The following is an 18,403-nucleotide window of genomic DNA, read 5'->3' on the forward strand; positions in this document are numbered from 1 at the left end:
TCCATTGTAAATCAGAACAGTCACTGTGGTTACTCAACTGAAGGAATGAGTATCTGAACAGAAGAAGCAGTGTTGACAACAAGGGGAAGAAACGCAATGTAGCCTCTTAGGGGAGAGGCACTGCATTTGTTTTTTCTTTATTTATTGCTGTTGTTCAATTGCTAAGTCATGTCCAACTGTCTGTGACCCCATAGACCGAAGCACGCCAGGCTTCCCTGTCCTTCACTCTCTCCTGGAGTTTGCTCATACTCATGGTCTTTCTTGGCATGTGTTAATATTTCACTCAGATTAGATGCATGGTACTGATTCTGTGAATGGATTTCCTTGGATGAATGAGTGAGTGACAACAAATACTATAAAGATAGATGTGTGTTTTTTGGGGTGTGTGTATAGGTAATGGAAGAATTCATTATATGATGAGTTTGGGGGAGAAATAAACTAACACATGATAATTATTTGATAAAAACGTGTCACTTACCAACTTGTGGATAATGTCAAGTAATCAACCATTGCAGGCAACCTCTTTCTTCTTACCTCTGATAGAACTGCCTCCATTGTCCCCAGGGAGCCATGAGAGGGTGATGGAAGAAGAGGTGGTTTTTGAAACTGTGAGCCGAGGCTGATCTGGTGGAACTAGAGAGGAAGCAGTTTTTAGAAAACAAGAATTAGTTGTTCACATCTTCAGCCTTCTTTAACAGTCATTTACCAAATGATTTTTAACAGCCATTTATTAAGTAAATGTTTCAGGTTGACAAAATATGCAATTCATGTCTGTCAAAATGTCTATTTAGTTGATATCTTGGGCTAAAGAGATAGAAGAGAATGATTCTATTCTTTAAAGAAATTCAACCCCATTTCTACTTGGATTTATTTCTTCATTCCCTCGCCAGTTCCTTGAGTATCTGAGTGGCTTATCATTCATTAAAACCTTCTGTGAACTTACTACAGATACATGCATTATTTTGCTCTGAATTTCAGCCATGATTCAAATGATGAAGACAAATGTCACCCACTTAGCTTTTCTGTTCTCAGCTATATGAAAGGGGGAGGGTAAGTGTAGCTAGTGAGAAAAAAACTGCAAAAATTTCCAGTATTTGACCCACCCTTCCAAGAGGCAACACACACACACACACACACACACACACACACACACACACACACACACACACTCTCCACTGAAATCATAAGTGCACCACTGAGTGGCAGTACACACAATTGAACTGTCACATAAGGTTCGAAGAATACATACTTCTTATCAACGAGCCTTAGTAATATCTTGGATTAGCTCTCTGGACAGAAATACTGAAGAAATTTGGAGTAAGATTATCAAAATTATACAGAAAGCTTCTCATAAAATGTCCTGCTCTTTTCCTCTGAGAGAAGCCTGGTATTAACCCAAAGCCATGAAAAATAGATTCATCTCTTTACAGTTATAACACAGTGTCTATCTCTGAAAAATGCCCTGAAATTATCCCAACTTCAAGTTACTTGAAATTCCAGGCCAATTTTACATTATTGAAAAAAATAGTTCTCCTTCCCTTCCCTCTCACTAAGGGCAACATTTATTTTATTTTTTATCAAGCCTTCTGTGATTTATTAATATGATAACACAAATTAATGTGATTAATTTAATGTGACAATATTGTTAACACTATATTAATTATTGATGTAATAACACATCTGGAAACGTATACACTTTGATTTTTCTACTAATAAAATATCACTGTGCATCCAAATTTGAACCCAATCAGCAGCCATTTGGGATTTTATGCATGCTTTTAATCCAGCAGTCTTAAATTTGTCATGTACTTTTGGAGTATGAAGTAAAAAAATATTACATACACTGTATTAAATACATAATTAAACATGAATGCCCTATAGAGTTTTAGCTAGTGTCCTTTTAATATACATTGCATATGACTAGTGAGTTAATTAACATTCATAAAGCATCTCAATTTGGAATTATTTCTTGCTGGTATTTTTTGGGTGATGCTTATATACGTGTGGAATAAATTGTGCAATTAGCATGTTATTAGGAAGGGCTTTCTCAGCGATGCACACATAAAGACAGATGAGACTAGGTTTTCATATGAAAACATGGAAACAGTGTTAGCTCTCAGGTTATGAATGCTTTTTTTTTTTTACCTTGATTTGTTTAAATCTAGTCTCCAAAATGAACATCTATGCTTTTGTTATATGAAAGTAGCAATTAGTTCCATACAAAGGCTGATTTTTAAATTTTCTCACTTTCATTCTTTGCACATAGGCATACATACAAAAAGTAGCATTAAGAAGAACCCCCAGACGTGGTACCTTGTACTTGTAAATTTAAGATAATTTCATCCGACCCCCAGTTGTTATTGGCGATACAGCTGTAATAGCCAGAGTCCTCTGCCTTCACAGTGCGGATGACAAAGCTGCCATTGCTGAAGACGCTTCTCCGCCCATCAATCGTTACCAGGCTGGGGGTCCCGTTACTACCTCACAGGAAGAAAAAGGCGCAGATTAAAGAAATTACAATCTAAGTCAGCTGAGGTTGGGGAAAAGCATAAACACCCTCCGACACAGACAACCCATTCGGAATATTATATTAAGTAAGGACTAAACCATGATCCAACCAGTCCATTCTAAAGGAGATCAGCCCTGGGTGTTCTTTGGAAGGAATGATGCTAAAGCTGAAACTCCAGTACTTTGGCCACCTCATGTGAAGAGTTGACTCATTGGAAAAGACTCTGATGCTGGGAGGGATTGGGGGCAGGAGGAAAAGGGGACGACAGAGGATGAGATGGCTGGATGGCATCACTGACTCGATGGACGTGAGTCTGAGTGAACTCCAGGAGTTGGTGATGGACAGGGAGGCCTGATGTGCTGTGATTCATGGGGTCGCAAAGAGTTGGACACAACTGAGCGACTGAACTGAATTGAATTGACTGAAATCATGATTATATGATGAAAACAGTCACACAGCTGAGTTTGATTATTCGTACAAAATGCTGTGTTGAAGAGAAGTCTGGGTGGAGGTCTGTGTGGCTTCTGGCTCCTGACATAGGTCAATGCTTGCCATATCCCAAACGAGATTGGTTCTGTGGGAAGATACCATTTTGACCAGATCATATTGGGACAAATTAACTTTTGGGGTGGCTTGTAGATTCATGGAAAATTGCAGTTGTTAATGACTGTGGCAACAGAAATGAACTGTAGTGTGCCAAGAGGGAGATGAGCCAACCCTGGTATAAAGAGAACTCCTTGGCGATTTCTTAGCCTTGGCCACAGGGAGAGGGGATTGCCCAGTCATCTAGGGCCATCCCCACATCTGGTGGACGCCACTTAACTTGGGAGCTGGCTTATTTCCTTAACTGACATTAAAAGAGATGAGCAAGTAGTCACTGAGGAGGGCATGGCAACCCACTCCAGTGTTCTTGCCTGGAGAATCCCATGGACTGAGGAGCCTGGTAGGTTATAGTCCATGGGGCTGCAAAGAGTCAGACATGATTCAGTGACTTAGCACACATATACCAAGACTATCATTTTAATAGTTTATGTCTTTGAAGTGCCTTTGTTTGGAAATAAGGACTCTTCTCAATCTCAAATCTCAAATCTCTAGGTTCATCAGTGAATGCTCAGCCCTTTATTTATATCTTAATTTATTTCTCTGAATAAAGTACTTTAAAAAGTTACATGAATGGAACCTATTTCATCCACTTTCTCCCTTCCATCTCAGCTGTCATTATTTCAATAATTCCTACCGAGCATGGAAAACCAGGTTGTTTTTTTTTTAAATTTTTTTTAACTACAAATTTATTTATTTATTTTTTTAAAATTTTAAAATCTTTAATTCTTAGCAAAGTCCTAATGTATTCCATAAAGAAATCAAAAGGACCGTAAAGAAGGACAAGTGCTGAAGAACTGCTGCTTTTGAATTGTGGTGATGGAGAAGACCCTTGAGAGTCCCTTGGACAGCAAGGAGATCAAACCAGTTAATCCTAAAGGAAATCAGCCTGAATATTCATAGGAAAGACTGATGCTGAAGCTGAAACTCCAGTACTTTGGCCACCTGTTGTGAAGAACTGACTCATTTGAAAAGACCCTGATGCTGGGAAAGAGTGAGGGTGGGAGAAGGGGGTGACAGAGGATGGGATGGTTGGATGGCATCACCAATTCAATGGACATGAGTTTGAGCAAACTGGGAGACAGTGAAGGACAGGAAAGAGTAGCCTGTTGCAGTCTGTGAGGTCGCAGAGTCTGACATGACTTAGGAACTGAACAACAATAACGACAATGTATTCCATTTCTTAAAGCTATTTCTCAGAGCATTTCAATTAGGGTTGGTTGGCCCATTGTCTTGGAAGGAGAAGAGATAAGCGTAAGTCTCCAGTCTCCTTGGGTATGTTCATCTCAGATATATAAGGGATTTTCATGATAAGGTACAGAAAATTTACACAGAAATTATTCAGTTGGCTAAACTATTTTCCTCGGGAGCATTGTCATGAACTTAAAGCTAAGAGTTTTAAGGGAATTGACATGATAGATCAGATCCTTTTAGTACTAAAGCTGAGATTCCTCCCACATCACCCTCAACCAGCTTCCTCTCTATTGCAGAAGACTGGGTAGTTTTCCTGGAGCTTTCACGAGTGTAAATCTACAACGTTATACCATGAGACCCAGCACAGTGTGTCCGAAGCACTCTCCTAGAGTTTTATTGAGGGCATACATTGAGTTACTGGTTACCTGTCTTTCATCCACTTTACGGCAGGAGAGGGGTCCCCAACAGCTTTACAAGGCAAGGCAATGTCTTTCATCCAGGGAGTAGTCACCGTGCCACTGAAGGTCAGGATTCGTGCGGGAGCTGGACCACCAAACAGAGCAGAAGCGCAGTGACTCTATGGATTCGTCTACAGAGGCCAAGATGACCTTCCCTAAACCAGTGACACCCCCCAAAGGTGAGCGCAACCCTGCCAATCAATGTCACACTTCTCAACACTAGTCCTTGTATCAGAGTGTGTCTAAGGGATTTTCATTGTACGAACATATGAACTGCTGAACATCCCTACTGTGATATTTTCTCCCCTTGTATCAATTAGACACGGTGATCCCAAATTAAATACGTGCAACTTCATAAGCCTAGCAGCTCCAAGCTGTGCTTTCTGTGTGCCCAATTATTTTTCGGAGCACTTTATTAAGCAATTTATCTCACCACCCCAAACTGCACATTAAAATATACGTTTAATATCTGAGAGAAGAGACAAAACAAAACATAAAGCCCCAAGACAGGAAGAGGTAAAACTGAAACGACTTCTGTTTATCAGTTTTGTGGTACTTTCCCAGCTTTTTTATATCAGCTTGATCTTCAGCACGAACGTTAAAGGAAATAAACGTTAAGGGAAAAATTCCAGAGTGACCTCTCTCGAAGTATCACTATTTGTTTGGGACAGTGATTCAGATGCTGGAACAAAAGCTTCTCCTGGGGGCATCGGGCACTGGGACAGTCCCAAAGCAGCCAAAGAACATGGGGGTGGGGGGAGGGAAAAGCCCAGGGCAGCCCTGTTTGCAGGGACCTCCTTGGATGCCGGAGGGGCCCTGTACTGACAGGTTCCTAGCATCACCTTCTTGGGTGAGACACAAAAGCTGGCAGAGGCACCAAGAGATGAATCCTCCAGAGGCAAAATGATCTGCTTAGCCTCTGCTATACCCTGGGACCCTGGTTTCTGGGATGCTCCCTCCAGAAGCTCAGTCCATCTAGAGGCAGAGGCTGTTCCAATCTGATTCTGGACTCAAAAAGATGGGACCCTTGCACCATTTTGGGTTTGAGAGTTGAGATTGACCAATGGACATGGGGGACAAGCTCCTCAGGAAAGTACTGGAATTTGAGGAAAGGTGAAGTTCCTGGAGCCAATTCAAAAGGAGTCACCCTGGTCTAGAACACAAGTCATTATGAACTAGCAGACAACTCTGACTTTTGAGCAACAACTTTTATTGTTTTGAGCACTGGAGGCCAGAGCAGAGAGCAAGGACGTGCCAGTGGGCTCAGAGGCAGAGTCTATTTTATGCAGCAAATGTTACAGCAAAACCCATCCACATGCTTGAAGCAACATGCTCTGCCCGCAAAGGAAACTGTGGCTTTTCCTCCTGAGGGGAGTGCTTTCAGAGGTGGCCCAGCGAGGAGACCTTGTCACCGTGGAACGTTTTTTCAGTAATTGAAATTTCTGATTTTCCATCATGGTAACAAAAATATCCTAGGCAGGCGGCACTGGATTTCTGACACTGGAAGGCTGGCCCTTTTCATACCTTTCAGACCACCCTTTTATATGAGGAGGAATGTTCATGCGGCAAAATGGGGGTTGATTAGGGAAACTCAGCTAGAGGTGGGGCTTTTAAGCTTTCCGGTAGCCCCCTCCCCCTGTAAAAATATACATTTTATGTTGGAATTCCAGAAACTGCACATATGTTATCTGCGTGTGAATGAAAATAAGGTTCTACACATGAATGCTCACTGTGCCATGTATTCTGATATTTTCTACTTTTTTTTCGAGCCTAGTCTAGATTCCTTGACTTCATTCCATTCTGTTCATTTCAGTTCTTTAATATGTTGACTCTAACTCCTAAAATTCATTCCAGGACTTAGGAGTGCTTTTCCACCAGCATTTTGTGAAAGCACTGGCTAAAACCACTTCATCTTCAAGCCCAACACCCCCGGTTTCTAGAGTTAATGCCTGTTGGTGGCAGTTGGCATGTATAGGATCCCACTGTGAAATTCTAAGACTAAGCAAACTGGAGCAGGCAAGAGAATCACGTAGGATCTTTGGTGAAAAAATGCAGATTCCTCCTCTGGCTCTGTGATTCAGCGGATCTCAGGGGGGCTCTTCAGGAGGCTGGATTTGAATGAGGACCTCAGGTGATTCTAATCAGACACTGTGCCTCCCCAGCAACCTGGATGTCCTTCCCAGTTCCTGTGGTGATCTAGCTACATGGCCTGAGCTCTGTGCTGCCCCCTGACCCTGGGCTCCCTCCCAGGACACCATTTCTCCAGGACTGGGTCTGTGGTTGCATTCTGCTCCTCCTTGTACCAAAGCCTCAGCCCTCTTCCTGAACCTAACCCTGGATTTTAGAGCGGATCTGCCAGCCTCCCTTGACCTCCCAACAATTACAACATAAGCCGTACCTGTCTCTTTCACCTTTGGGCAGCCCCATCTGTCCAGCTTGGACCTTTTGACCATTATGGTTTATAGTTTGCCAGGGTCTGGGGCTCCTGGGTGGTGCCAGCCCTCTGGATGCCTGCACCACCCTAGAGGCAATCCCTAGCTCAGCTCCTTTCTGGAACTCTCAGCTCTATCATCATCTCCAACTCTGGGTGAACCCTAGTTAAGAGCGAGAAGCTGGAATCTTGGAAGGTTTGTTTTCTCTTTCAGGCACCTGGAAGCCTTATGAGTACTACATTTCCAGTGTGGTATATTCTAGAGTCAGGAGCATCTCTGGTTGGCTTGGAATTGTGAGGTAAATACATTTGTTCATTGACGAGGGCTAATTTATGGGGACTCTGAACACTGTGCAGCAGCAATTACCAGAAGTCAAATAAGAATATTCTGTGTCTATATGTGTTTTTTAGGGCCAGTATAACATCTTAATGTGAAGATATTACATCCACTTTGTGGAACTTTTTGTTCCTAAAACAAACTTCATTTTGTTACCTAAGGTCTTTATAGCATTCTGTCAATAGCTTCCCTGGTGGCTCAGGTGGTAAAGAATCTGTCTGCAATGCAGGAAACCCAGGTTCAATCTCTGGATCTAGGAGATCCCCTGGAGAAGGAAATGGTAATCCACTCCAGTATTCTGGCCTGGAGAATTCCATGGAAAGAGGATGTTGACAGGTTACAGTCCATGGGGTCACAAAGAGCTGGACACGACTGAGCAACTTTCACTTTAACATCAATTTAAGAAGAACTAATGATTTTCTTACAGTTGTCAGGTTTTAAATCTCATAGACCAAAAAATAGACATTTCTCTTTAAGAAGCATGATACCTGATTTTGAAGATGGTAGAACTTGCTTGGGAAGCAGTAATGTAGCGATTTTCACTCTAAGAGATGGATGGGGGCTCCTTTTCCTAATTTCTCCTGAGACACTGGCAATTGTTAAGCTGCTCTTCCATAGGAGGTGGTTTTCCGTTTGGCACAAAAGCCCAGTGCCAGCTAGCAGTGACCCATTTCTTGGGCTGAAATGGGTAACACGTGGTATTCTGGTTTACTTGATTTGTAGGGCATTATCAGCTTTATTTCAAAGAGAACAGAGGTGTAAAGCCAGTATGACTGCAGTGGGAAATAAGGCCCTTCCTGCAGCATGCCACCCACCTTTAGCAACAGGCTCCACGGTAATGATTTCACTGCTGTTGCCTCTGCCGGCTGAGGTCACGGCCACCACCCAGACGCTATACTGACGATTCCGACTCAGGTTAGGAATTCTGTAGGAAAATGAGTCAGGAGAGGCTTCAAACTCGCTGATCACCTGTGAGAGGAGACATAAATGTTCCCACATTCAAGGAGGCAATGGCACAAGTGAATCTCCTAAAGGAACGGTTATCAACATGTTATCTGTTAGGAGAAACAAAAGCCACCTTCGTCCTTCTCTAAAAGCTGGGGCTTACAATTTCTACATAGTCTGCATGTCTCAATGCTGCAGCTTTGACAGCCACCAAGAGTTAAAAAGTGGAAGCAGTGACAGATTTTATTTTCCTGGGCTCCAAAATCACTCAAATGGTGAATGCAGCCATGAAATTCAAAGACCCTTGCTCCTTGGAAGGACAGCTATGACAAACCTAGACAGCATATTAGAAAGCAAAGATATCACTTTGCCAACAAAGGTCCATGTAGCCAAAGCTATGATTTTTCCTGTAGGTGTGTACAGATGTGAGTTGGACCATAAAGAAGGCTGAACACCAAAGAATTAATGCTTTCAAACTGTGGTGCTGGAGAAGCCTCTTGTGTTTCCCTTGGACAGCAAGGAGCTCAAGCCTGTCAATCTTAAAGGAAATCAACCCTGAATATTCATTGGAAGGACTGATGCTGAAGCTGGAACTCCAATACTTTGGCCATCTGATGTGAAGAGTTGACTTATTGGAAAGGACTCTGATGCTGGGAAGGATTGAAGGCAAAAGGAAATTCGGGCAACAGAAGATGAGAGGATTAGACAGCATCATCGACTCAATGGACATCAGTCTCAGCAAAATCCAGGAGATGGTGAAGGACAGAGCAGCCTGGCATGCTGCAGTCCATGGGGTCGCAAAGAGTCAGACAGGACTTAGCAGCTGAACAACAACAAGGGGTAATTTAACCCTTTAAATATGGGTCATGACACATCTGTTTTCAGCTGGGATGGAATACCAAGAACAAGAGGGATCACCCTACCTGAGACAACCAAAGAACACACAAAATAGGTGGAACAACAGTTTCAAAGGCATTGCACATCAGGTGAGGAAGGACAGTGATTTCTTCCCTGAGATATGGGAAATAAATGAGGTGAAGCCTACAGCTGCAGGGTTGTTACAGTTTTGTGAGCATTTTCAGGCCAAGGCATTGAGAAGGGAACCAAGGAGAAGACCAGCAGCTTCCCTGAGTCGAGGAGACAGAGCTGAGAGCCCAGGAGGGGGCTGGAGTACACAGGAAGAACACTGTATACACTATGAAAACACTAAGAAAATGTAGTACACTATGAAGAAAACTTTGTGGGGAATTTTGAGAGGGTTGCTCTTGGATCTTAGCTGAGCAGATATGTGCATATGAGAAAGCTCTCTGAGGCCAAGGAAAGAACCACTGGAAAGGATTGGAGGTTCTAGTGCTCAGCTTTCCCACAAGGCTGGAAATAGTGCCTGTTCCCACCAGCCAGACAGGAAGCCCTCAGGATCGATGGGCCATTGGATATTGTGCATAGGGTCTTGATGGTGGGGGATAATTAGCCCTGGATCGAACAGTGTTCTTGTGTTGCCTACCGGCATGCATGCTAAGTCACTTCAGTCGTGTCCGACTCTGTGACCCTATGGACTGTAGCCCGCCAGGCTCCTCTGTCCATGGGATTCTCCAGGCAAGAATACTGGAGTGGGTTGCCATGCCCTCCTCCAGGGGATCTTCCAATCCAGGGGTAGAATCCATGTCTCTTATGTCTCCTGCATGGGGAGGTGGGTTCTTTACCACTAGGCGCCACCTGGGAAGCTATTGCTTTACAATTATTAAACTCAAGATTCATAAAGATCAAACCATCACCAAATAACTGCATCCATGGAGAAAAGTCAAAAAGACCTATACATTTTATAGGGATAAAAAAATCCAATAAGGTAAAAGACATGATATTTGGCATCCAATACAAGTTTTCTAGATATGAATAACCCAACTATGTAGCAACTACTGAATAGATAAAGAAAATGGAGAAATATTCGACAATAGAAAGAAATGAAGCACTGATACATCTTAACTTCTATAAATCATGAAAACACTGTGCTTAGTGAAAGAAGCCAATCACAACAAACTATTTACCAGATCATTATGCTTAGATTATCATATTAGGCTACATCATATTAGATTAATATGATTGTCATATGAGATTAATGTGATTATCTTGTATGAAATGTTCAGAATAGGCAAATCCATAATAACAGAAAGTAGATTAATGGTTTCCCAGGGCAGGATAGAAGAGGGGAAGAATGGGGATAGATTAATATTGGGCATGGGTTATTTGGGGGATGATGAATGTTCTAAAATTAGATAGAAATAGGGGCTGTACAACACTCTAAATACTCTAAAAGTCACTGAATTGTATACAATAAAAGCATGGATTTCATGGTATGTGAACTATAACCAAAACAGAAAAACCTGTTGAAATGGATGGACCTAGAGATGATCATACTAAGTCAGAAAGTGAAAGACAAATATGATATGCTATCAGAATCACAGACATAGAGAACAGACTTGGGGTTACCAGGGGACAGAGGGTAGGGGAGGGTGGATTGGGAGTTTGGGATTAGCAGAGGCAAGCTGGTGTACACAGCATGGGAAAGCAACACAGCGCTACTGTATAACACGGGGACTGTATTCAACACCCTGTGAAGATAACTCGGGGACTGTATTCAACACCCTGTGAAGATAACACGGGGACTGTATTCAACACCCTGTGAAGATAACACGGGGACTGTATTCAACACCCTGTGATGATAACACGGGGACTGTATTCAACACCCTGTGAAGATAACATGGGGACTGTATTCGATACCCTGTGAAGATAACATGGGGACTGTATTCGATACCCTGTGAAGATAACATGAGGACTGTATTCGATACCCTGTGAAGATAACATGGGGACTGTATTCAATACCCTGTAATGATAACATGGGGACTGTATTCAACACCCTGTAATGATAACATGGGGACTGTATTCAACACCCTGTGATGACAACATGGGGACTGTATCCAATACCCTGTGATGATAACATGGGGACTGTATTCAATACCCCATGATGAGTTGCAATGGAAAGACATAAAAAAAAAATGCATGATTGAATCGATGCTGTGCAGCAGAAATTAACACACCATTATACTTCGATAAAATAAATAATAAAAAAAACTTTAAAAAAATTCCAAAAATGCAAAGAAACAACAAAAAGCAAGACTCGTACAGACAATATAATTTAATCAATCAAAACTGACCTATAATTGACAAAGATTTTACAGACAAGGGCATTAAAACTTTTATAATTGTATTATAGTTGCATTATAACTATAGATATTAAAAGCCTAAACATATACATGAATGATATAAAAAGACCAAAATCAAACTTGAGATGAAATTATAATATGTGACAAGAATTATATACTGGATTAGATTAATAGTAGATTAGATCTTGCAGGAAAAAAAGGGTTAGCAAACTTGAAGTTATATTACTAGATGAAGCACAGAGATAAAAGAGAATACAAAATTTAACACAGCATTAATGAGCCATGGAGCAACATCAAGCAGCTTAACATATATGTAGTCGGAATCACTAAAGGATGTAGGACAGAAAAAGGGGTTTTAAGAAATACTGGTTAAAATTTTTTGCAATTTGATGAAAACTATAAGCCCAGAAAGCCCAAAATCTAAATAAAATCCAGCTACAAAATATGAATAAAACCATGCCAAGGCACATCATAATCTAATTAAGAAGACGGTCTTAAAAGGAGCTAGAGAAAAAACGTTAGATACATTAAGAACAAAGACAAAGATGTCAGATCTCTTATATGTGGAATCTGAAGAGGAATGATACAAATAAAGTTTTGTCTCTGTTTTATCTATTAATATATCTTATTTATAAAACAGAAACAGACTCACAGACTTAGAGAATGACCTTATGGCCGCTGGGGGCAGAGAGAATGGGGGGGCTAGTTAGGGAATTTGGGATCCACATGTACACACTGCTGCATTTAAAATGGACAGCCATCAACGACCTACTGCATGGCACAGGGAACTCTGCGTGATGCTATGTGGCAGCTTGGATGGGGGCAGTTGGAGGAGAATGGATACTGTACATGTGTGGCTGAGCTGCTCTGCTGTGCGCCTGAAACTACCACAGCATTGTTAATTGGCTATGAAAGTGAAAGTGACGTCACTCAGTCGTGTCCGGCTCTTTGCGACCCCACGGGCTGTAGCCTACCATGCTCCTCCATCCATGGGATTTTCCAGGCAAGAGTACTGGAGTGTGTTGCCATTTCCTTCTTCAGAGAATCTTCCTGACCCAGGGACTGAACCCGGGTTTTCCGAATTGTAGGCAGACACTACCGTCTGAGCTACCAGGGAAGTAATTCGCTATAGTCCAATATAAAATAAAAAGTTGAAAAAAGGAAGGATGTCAGCCAGTCTTGTCAAAAACAATTTTAGTCCGAATATCTTCCCTTAAGTCATATATTGAAAGCACACTCTTCCAGGACATGGAAGCAACCTTAATGTCTAACAACAGAGGAATGGATAAAAAAATGTGGTACATATATATATCATGGAATACTACTCGGCCATAAACAAGCAGAAAATAATGCCGTTTACAGCAATATGGATGGACCTAATGACTGTCATGTTGAGTGAAGTAAGTCAGATACAGAAAGACAAGTATCATATGGTATTGGTTATATGTAGAATCTTATAAAAGAGTAAAAATGAATTTATTTACAAAACAGAAGTACAGTCACAAAAGTAGAAACCAAACTTATGATTACAGGGGGAAATAAATGGAGAGATTGGGACTGACATATACACACTATTATACATAACATAGACAACTAATAAGAACCTGCTATAGAACACAGGGGATTCTACTTAATACTCTGCACTGGACTATCACACAGAGTCGGACACAACTGAAGTGACTTAGCAGCAGCAGCAGGACTATCTGGGGAAAATCTAAAGAATGAATGGATATATGTGTTGATATATGTATAACTGATTCACTTTCCTGATTCATACACCTGAAACCAGCACATTATAAAACAGATATACTCCAATAAATTTTTTTAAAAAGATAAATAAGTACTAGGGATGTAATATACAACATGACAAATAAAATTAACACTGCTGTATGTTATATTATGAAAATCAAGAGAGTAAATCCTAAGAATTCTCATCACAAGGAAAATTTTTTTCTATTTCTTAGTTTTATATCTATATGAGATGATAGAGGTTCACTAACCTTACTGTAGCTCATGATGTGTGTAAGTCAAATCAGTATGCTGTACACCTTAAACTTACACAGTGTGGTATGTCCATGATATTTCAAGAAAATTAGAAGAAAACAATGAAAAAGATAACAATGTAGTGTGGGAAACATATAAGAGTGAAATGTACGTGAACAACTGTTCAAATGTTAGCAAGGGAGCATAATGGAAGCATACTACTGTAAGGTTTCAAACTATCAGTGAAGTGCTTAATATCACTTGAAAGTACAGTGTAGAAAGTTAAAGGAAAGTGAAAGTCTCTCAGTCATGTCCAACTTTTTGCCACCCCATGGAATATATAGTCCATGGACTTTTCCAGGCCAGAATACTGGAGTGGGTAGCCATTCCCTTCTACAGGGGATCTCCTCAACCCAAGGATTGAACCCAGGTTTCCCGCATTGCAGGAGGATTCTTTACCATCTGAGCCACCAGGAAAGTCCTGGTGGGTCACCAGGTAAAGTTAAAGGAGTGCGTATTAATTCCAAAGAAGCCATTGAAGTTACAAAATAAGAGTACAGTGAAAGCAATGAGTCAACAAAAAATAAAATGGAATTATAAAAAATATTCAGTTGCTCTAAAGAAGGCCAAAGAAGAATAAAAGGGAAACAAATAGGAAACTAAAAATGTAGCAAGATTGTAGGTTTAAACCTGTGTCCATGTAACTATACTTATATTAAGTGCTAATGCTCTAAAATCCTAATTAAAGGGAAAGATTTTGAGACTGGATATGAAAGCAATATCTAACTACATGCCGCCAAGAAGAAATGTTTTTCAAGCATAAAAATACAATTAGGTTAAAAATAAAAGGACAGAAAAGCTATCCCAGGCTGTATTTTTTTTTTTTTTTCGCTGTTTAGTTGCTAAGTCACGTCTGACTTTTTGCGACCCTATGGACTGTAGCTCACAATGCTCCTCTGTCCATGGGATTACCCAGGCAAGAAAGCTGGAGTAGGTTGCCATTTCCTTCTCTATCTCAGGCTAACATCAATCAAAAGAAAGTTGGAGTGGTTTTTTTTTTTAACATCAAATGAAGTAGATTTATGAGCAGAGAATATTACCAGTGATAAAGAAAGTAATTTTATAGTGATAAAGGGATCAATTCATCAAAAGAACATAGAAATCTTAAGCATCTAGGAATTTAATTACAAAGCAGCAGTCCAGACATAAGACCAATATAGAACTTAGCACTGAGAAATGAGGTGCTGCTGTAACAAACACCTAAACATGTGGAGGTGGCTTTGAGCTGGGTAGAGTCTGGAGGAGTTTTGAGGGTGATGCTAGAACAAGTTGAGATTGCCATGAAGCAAGTGGTAAGGCTGATTCCGATGAAAGCTCAGAAAGAAAAGAGGAGACCTGGGGGGGAAGCCTCAGTCTTCTCAGAGAACACATAAATAGTCATGAACAGGAGGCTGGTAGAAATGGGGATGTTAAAGGCTATTTCAGTGGATAGATATCAGGAACATGCTGGGCAATGGAGAAAAGGTAACCTTGTTGCAAAGCGGCAAAGAAGCTGGCTGAACTGTGGTCTGCGAATGATGAAACTGAATGTCTAGCCAAAGATATTTCTAAACGAAGTATTAGTTCCTACAGACAGTGGTAGGAAAACGGAGAAAACAGACATCAATTGAAGAAAGAATTGGGAAGCAAAAAGGAACTAGGACTTAACAATTTGGAAAATTCTTAGCCTAACCATATTGCAAGGAAACTGAGGTACAGAGGAAGCGACTCCCTGAGGTCACAATGCCAGACATCGGTGAGCAGAGGCTCAAGTTCAGTACTTTCGATCCAAGTGCAGCGCTGTTTTTCCCATGCCATGCTGCCAATTACAAGCAAGCCAACCCAGGAAGGGTTGACTTCTACCCTTGTGAGCTGTTAAGTAAACTTTATGTAGGTCAGGAGGCTGCGTAAGCTGCAATCCCAGCTCTGCAGTCACACCGGGGACACGGATGTTTGCTATTTTGGTTTTGTTGTTTAGTCACTAAGTTGCGTCTGACACTTTTGTGATCCCATGGACTGTAGCCCGCAGGGCTCCTCTGTCCCTGGGATTCTCCAGGAAAGAATACTGGAGTGGGTGTCATTTACTTCTCCAGGGGGTCTTCCCAACCCAGGGATCCAACCCAAGTCTCCTGCGTTGCAGGCAGAATCTTTACTACTGAGCCAACAGTATACCTCCTAATTGTCATCAAAGCCATGTTCCCTCAATAAAAAGCAGTGTCAGAGAATTTCCCCTTGTCAACTATTTGACATACAGGTACCTTGTGTCAGAGGAGTAAAGGAGACCATATGTCTCTTGCACAGAGTGCTCAGAGGTGCCTGCACGCGAGGGTGCATGTGCGCATCTGTGCTCCACTTGTCCCTTTATCCACCCACCGCCCCCACCCAGCACCCCACCCACCCACCACCCCCCTGCCACACACCAGCCTGATTCCTCTTTAGAAAATCATGGGAAAAAATGAATCCCTCTAGAAGTTCGGAGGGAATTTGGCTTGTTTCCTGGAAAACCAAAGAGACGATCCCCAAACTGTGTGTACGCTTGTGTTCTGCAATGTTTGAAGGCTATGCTGTTGCCAAATTAATTATATGAAGCTTATGATGTGCAAATTATAACAATTGTTTCTACTGAACACTCAGCATCAACAGAGCATTAGAATATATTTACAAAATCTTCTGTGAAGAATACATAGTCTTCAGTTAAAACTCAATCACTCCCCTGTCTATAACGTACAATTGGTCTTTATTCATTGAATTTTTACCTGAAACATGAGCTATAGCTAAACATGAGGCTAAAATCAATGATAAAATTATGACTTCTTATGTAGCAATATTTGTTGTACCATTTACATAGATGATTAACTAAAAGTTGAAACAAAGAAGGTTTATGCATAAAAACTTCCCCCCAGTTGGAATGATTTTTCTCTATAGATTAGGATAGAAAAAAAGAGTCAAGCTACTTTGGGGTTCCTGCTGGTTACTTGGGGAAATTGGTTACATAGATACTGCCACTATGCTGCCCTGATGACTTCCATAATTGGGCACAATTTTTTGGTCTCAGTAGAAGGGCAAGCAGAAAATTGACTGAACAATTTAAACAATTAAAGCAGCAATTCATTTTCTTTGTACACACACACACACACACACACACACACACACACACACACACACATATATATGTAACGATATTAAATGTAACTTTTCTTGTTTTCATGAAGTTTTAAGCAACATCCTTAAGAGGTGAGAATAATTCCAAAGACACCAGTACTTTCTTGCCTTACAAAAATGTGAGACCACCTACCCAGGGCTTTCTGATTGTAATGTTTTGATGGCCATTTACCTCTGAGTCTCATAAGAAGCTGAGTCAAGAATAGGATATTTTTGCTGACGGATGTCTGTGTGCATTCCCACCTATGGATTGTAGAGGCCTGTGAGCTCACCTTAGAGACTGGTGAGTCACACCTGAGAAGATTAAATGCTAACTCAGCTCACAGAGGAGAGAAGGCTGTGCTGGAACTAGCTGTCATTTGCAGGTTGTTGGTTAAGGATGCTCACATATGGTCCCTTAGAGGGAAGCAAGGCAGACATCTCCAGAGAGATGCTCATAGGTGTGAGATGTCTCCAATAAAGAGGTTTACTGAAAATTATATGATGTTTGTCTTAAACAGCATTATTTATCCATTGGTGTTGTCTTTTAGTCTCTCAGTCATGTCTGACTCTTTGCAACTCCATGGACTGTAGCCCTCCAGGCTCTCCTGTCCATGGGGATTTCTAGGCAAGAGTACTGGAGTGGATTGCATTTTCCATCTCCAGGGGATCTTCCCAACCCAGGGATTGAAATCGCATCTCCTGCAAGTCTGTCTCACTGCAGGCAGATTCTTTACTGCTGAGCCACTGGGTAAACCCTTTACTTATCCACCTTGTTCTTGTTAGTCTTTCAATCATATCCAACCCTTTGCGACCCCATGGACTATAGCCCACCAGGCTCCTCTGTACATGGATTCTTTAGGCAAAAATACCAGAGTGGGTTGCCATTTCCTTCTCCAGGATTACTTGTCCATGAAAGCGAAAGTTGCTCAGTTGTGTCCAACTCTTTGCGACCCCATGAACTGTAGTCCTTGGAATTTTCCAGACCAGAGTACTGGAGTGGGTGGCCTTTCCCTTCTCCGGAGGATCTTCCCAACCCAGGGTTCGAACCCAGGTCTCCTGCATTGCAGGCAGATTCTTTACCAGCTGAACCACAAGGGAAGCCCAAGAAAACTGGAGTGGGTAGCCTATCCCTTCTCCAGCGATCTTCCTGACTACATGGTGCATAATTCAACCATTGCTAACATGTTCAAGAGGTGGCAACAGGTAAGAGAAAAAGAGCTATATGGGAAAAAGATTAATTGGAAACTCATTCATCATAGTGAAGCTAATCTAGTTGTTTAAATCCTTTCCGTTAATGCTCAGCCAAAAATGATTGTTCTGAGAAAAAGGGAAGATGACTATTACTTCCTTATGAAAAGTTTTCCTTAACATTCTACATAGTGTATAATAATGTTGATTCTATTAATATTTCCTTAATTTTATTTTTATTGGATGCCAGATTTTCCAACATGAGGATTAAATCATGTTTAAGCTGACTTGCTAATTTCTACCTTTATTCCGTTATATGATGCTACCTCCTAAATGCCAGGAATGTTCAGTGAG

The 18,403-nt window shown here is 41.3% G+C and overlaps 1 protein-coding gene across 1 annotated transcript in view; it reads right to left on the bottom strand.

The window, feature by feature from the left end:
• DSCAM (DS cell adhesion molecule) overlaps positions 1-18,403 on the bottom strand; it is an 827,097-nt gene that overhangs the window by 65,081 nt on the left and 743,613 nt on the right. Inside the window, exons 22-25 of the mRNA XM_042237343.2 lie at positions 8,345-8,498; positions 4,729-4,846; positions 2,314-2,477; positions 535-633 (exon numbers count right to left, since the gene is read on the bottom strand). Of these exons, the coding sequence (XP_042093277.2) occupies positions 535-633; positions 2,314-2,477; positions 4,729-4,846; positions 8,345-8,498 (535 nt within the window). The remainder of the gene's footprint in view (positions 1-534; positions 634-2,313; positions 2,478-4,728; positions 4,847-8,344; positions 8,499-18,403) is intronic.

This window comes from Ovis aries, chromosome 1, assembly GCF_016772045.2.
Source record: "Ovis aries strain OAR_USU_Benz2616 breed Rambouillet chromosome 1, ARS-UI_Ramb_v3.0, whole genome shotgun sequence".
In the NCBI taxonomy this organism is placed as follows: Eukaryota; Metazoa; Chordata; class Mammalia; order Artiodactyla; family Bovidae; genus Ovis; species Ovis aries.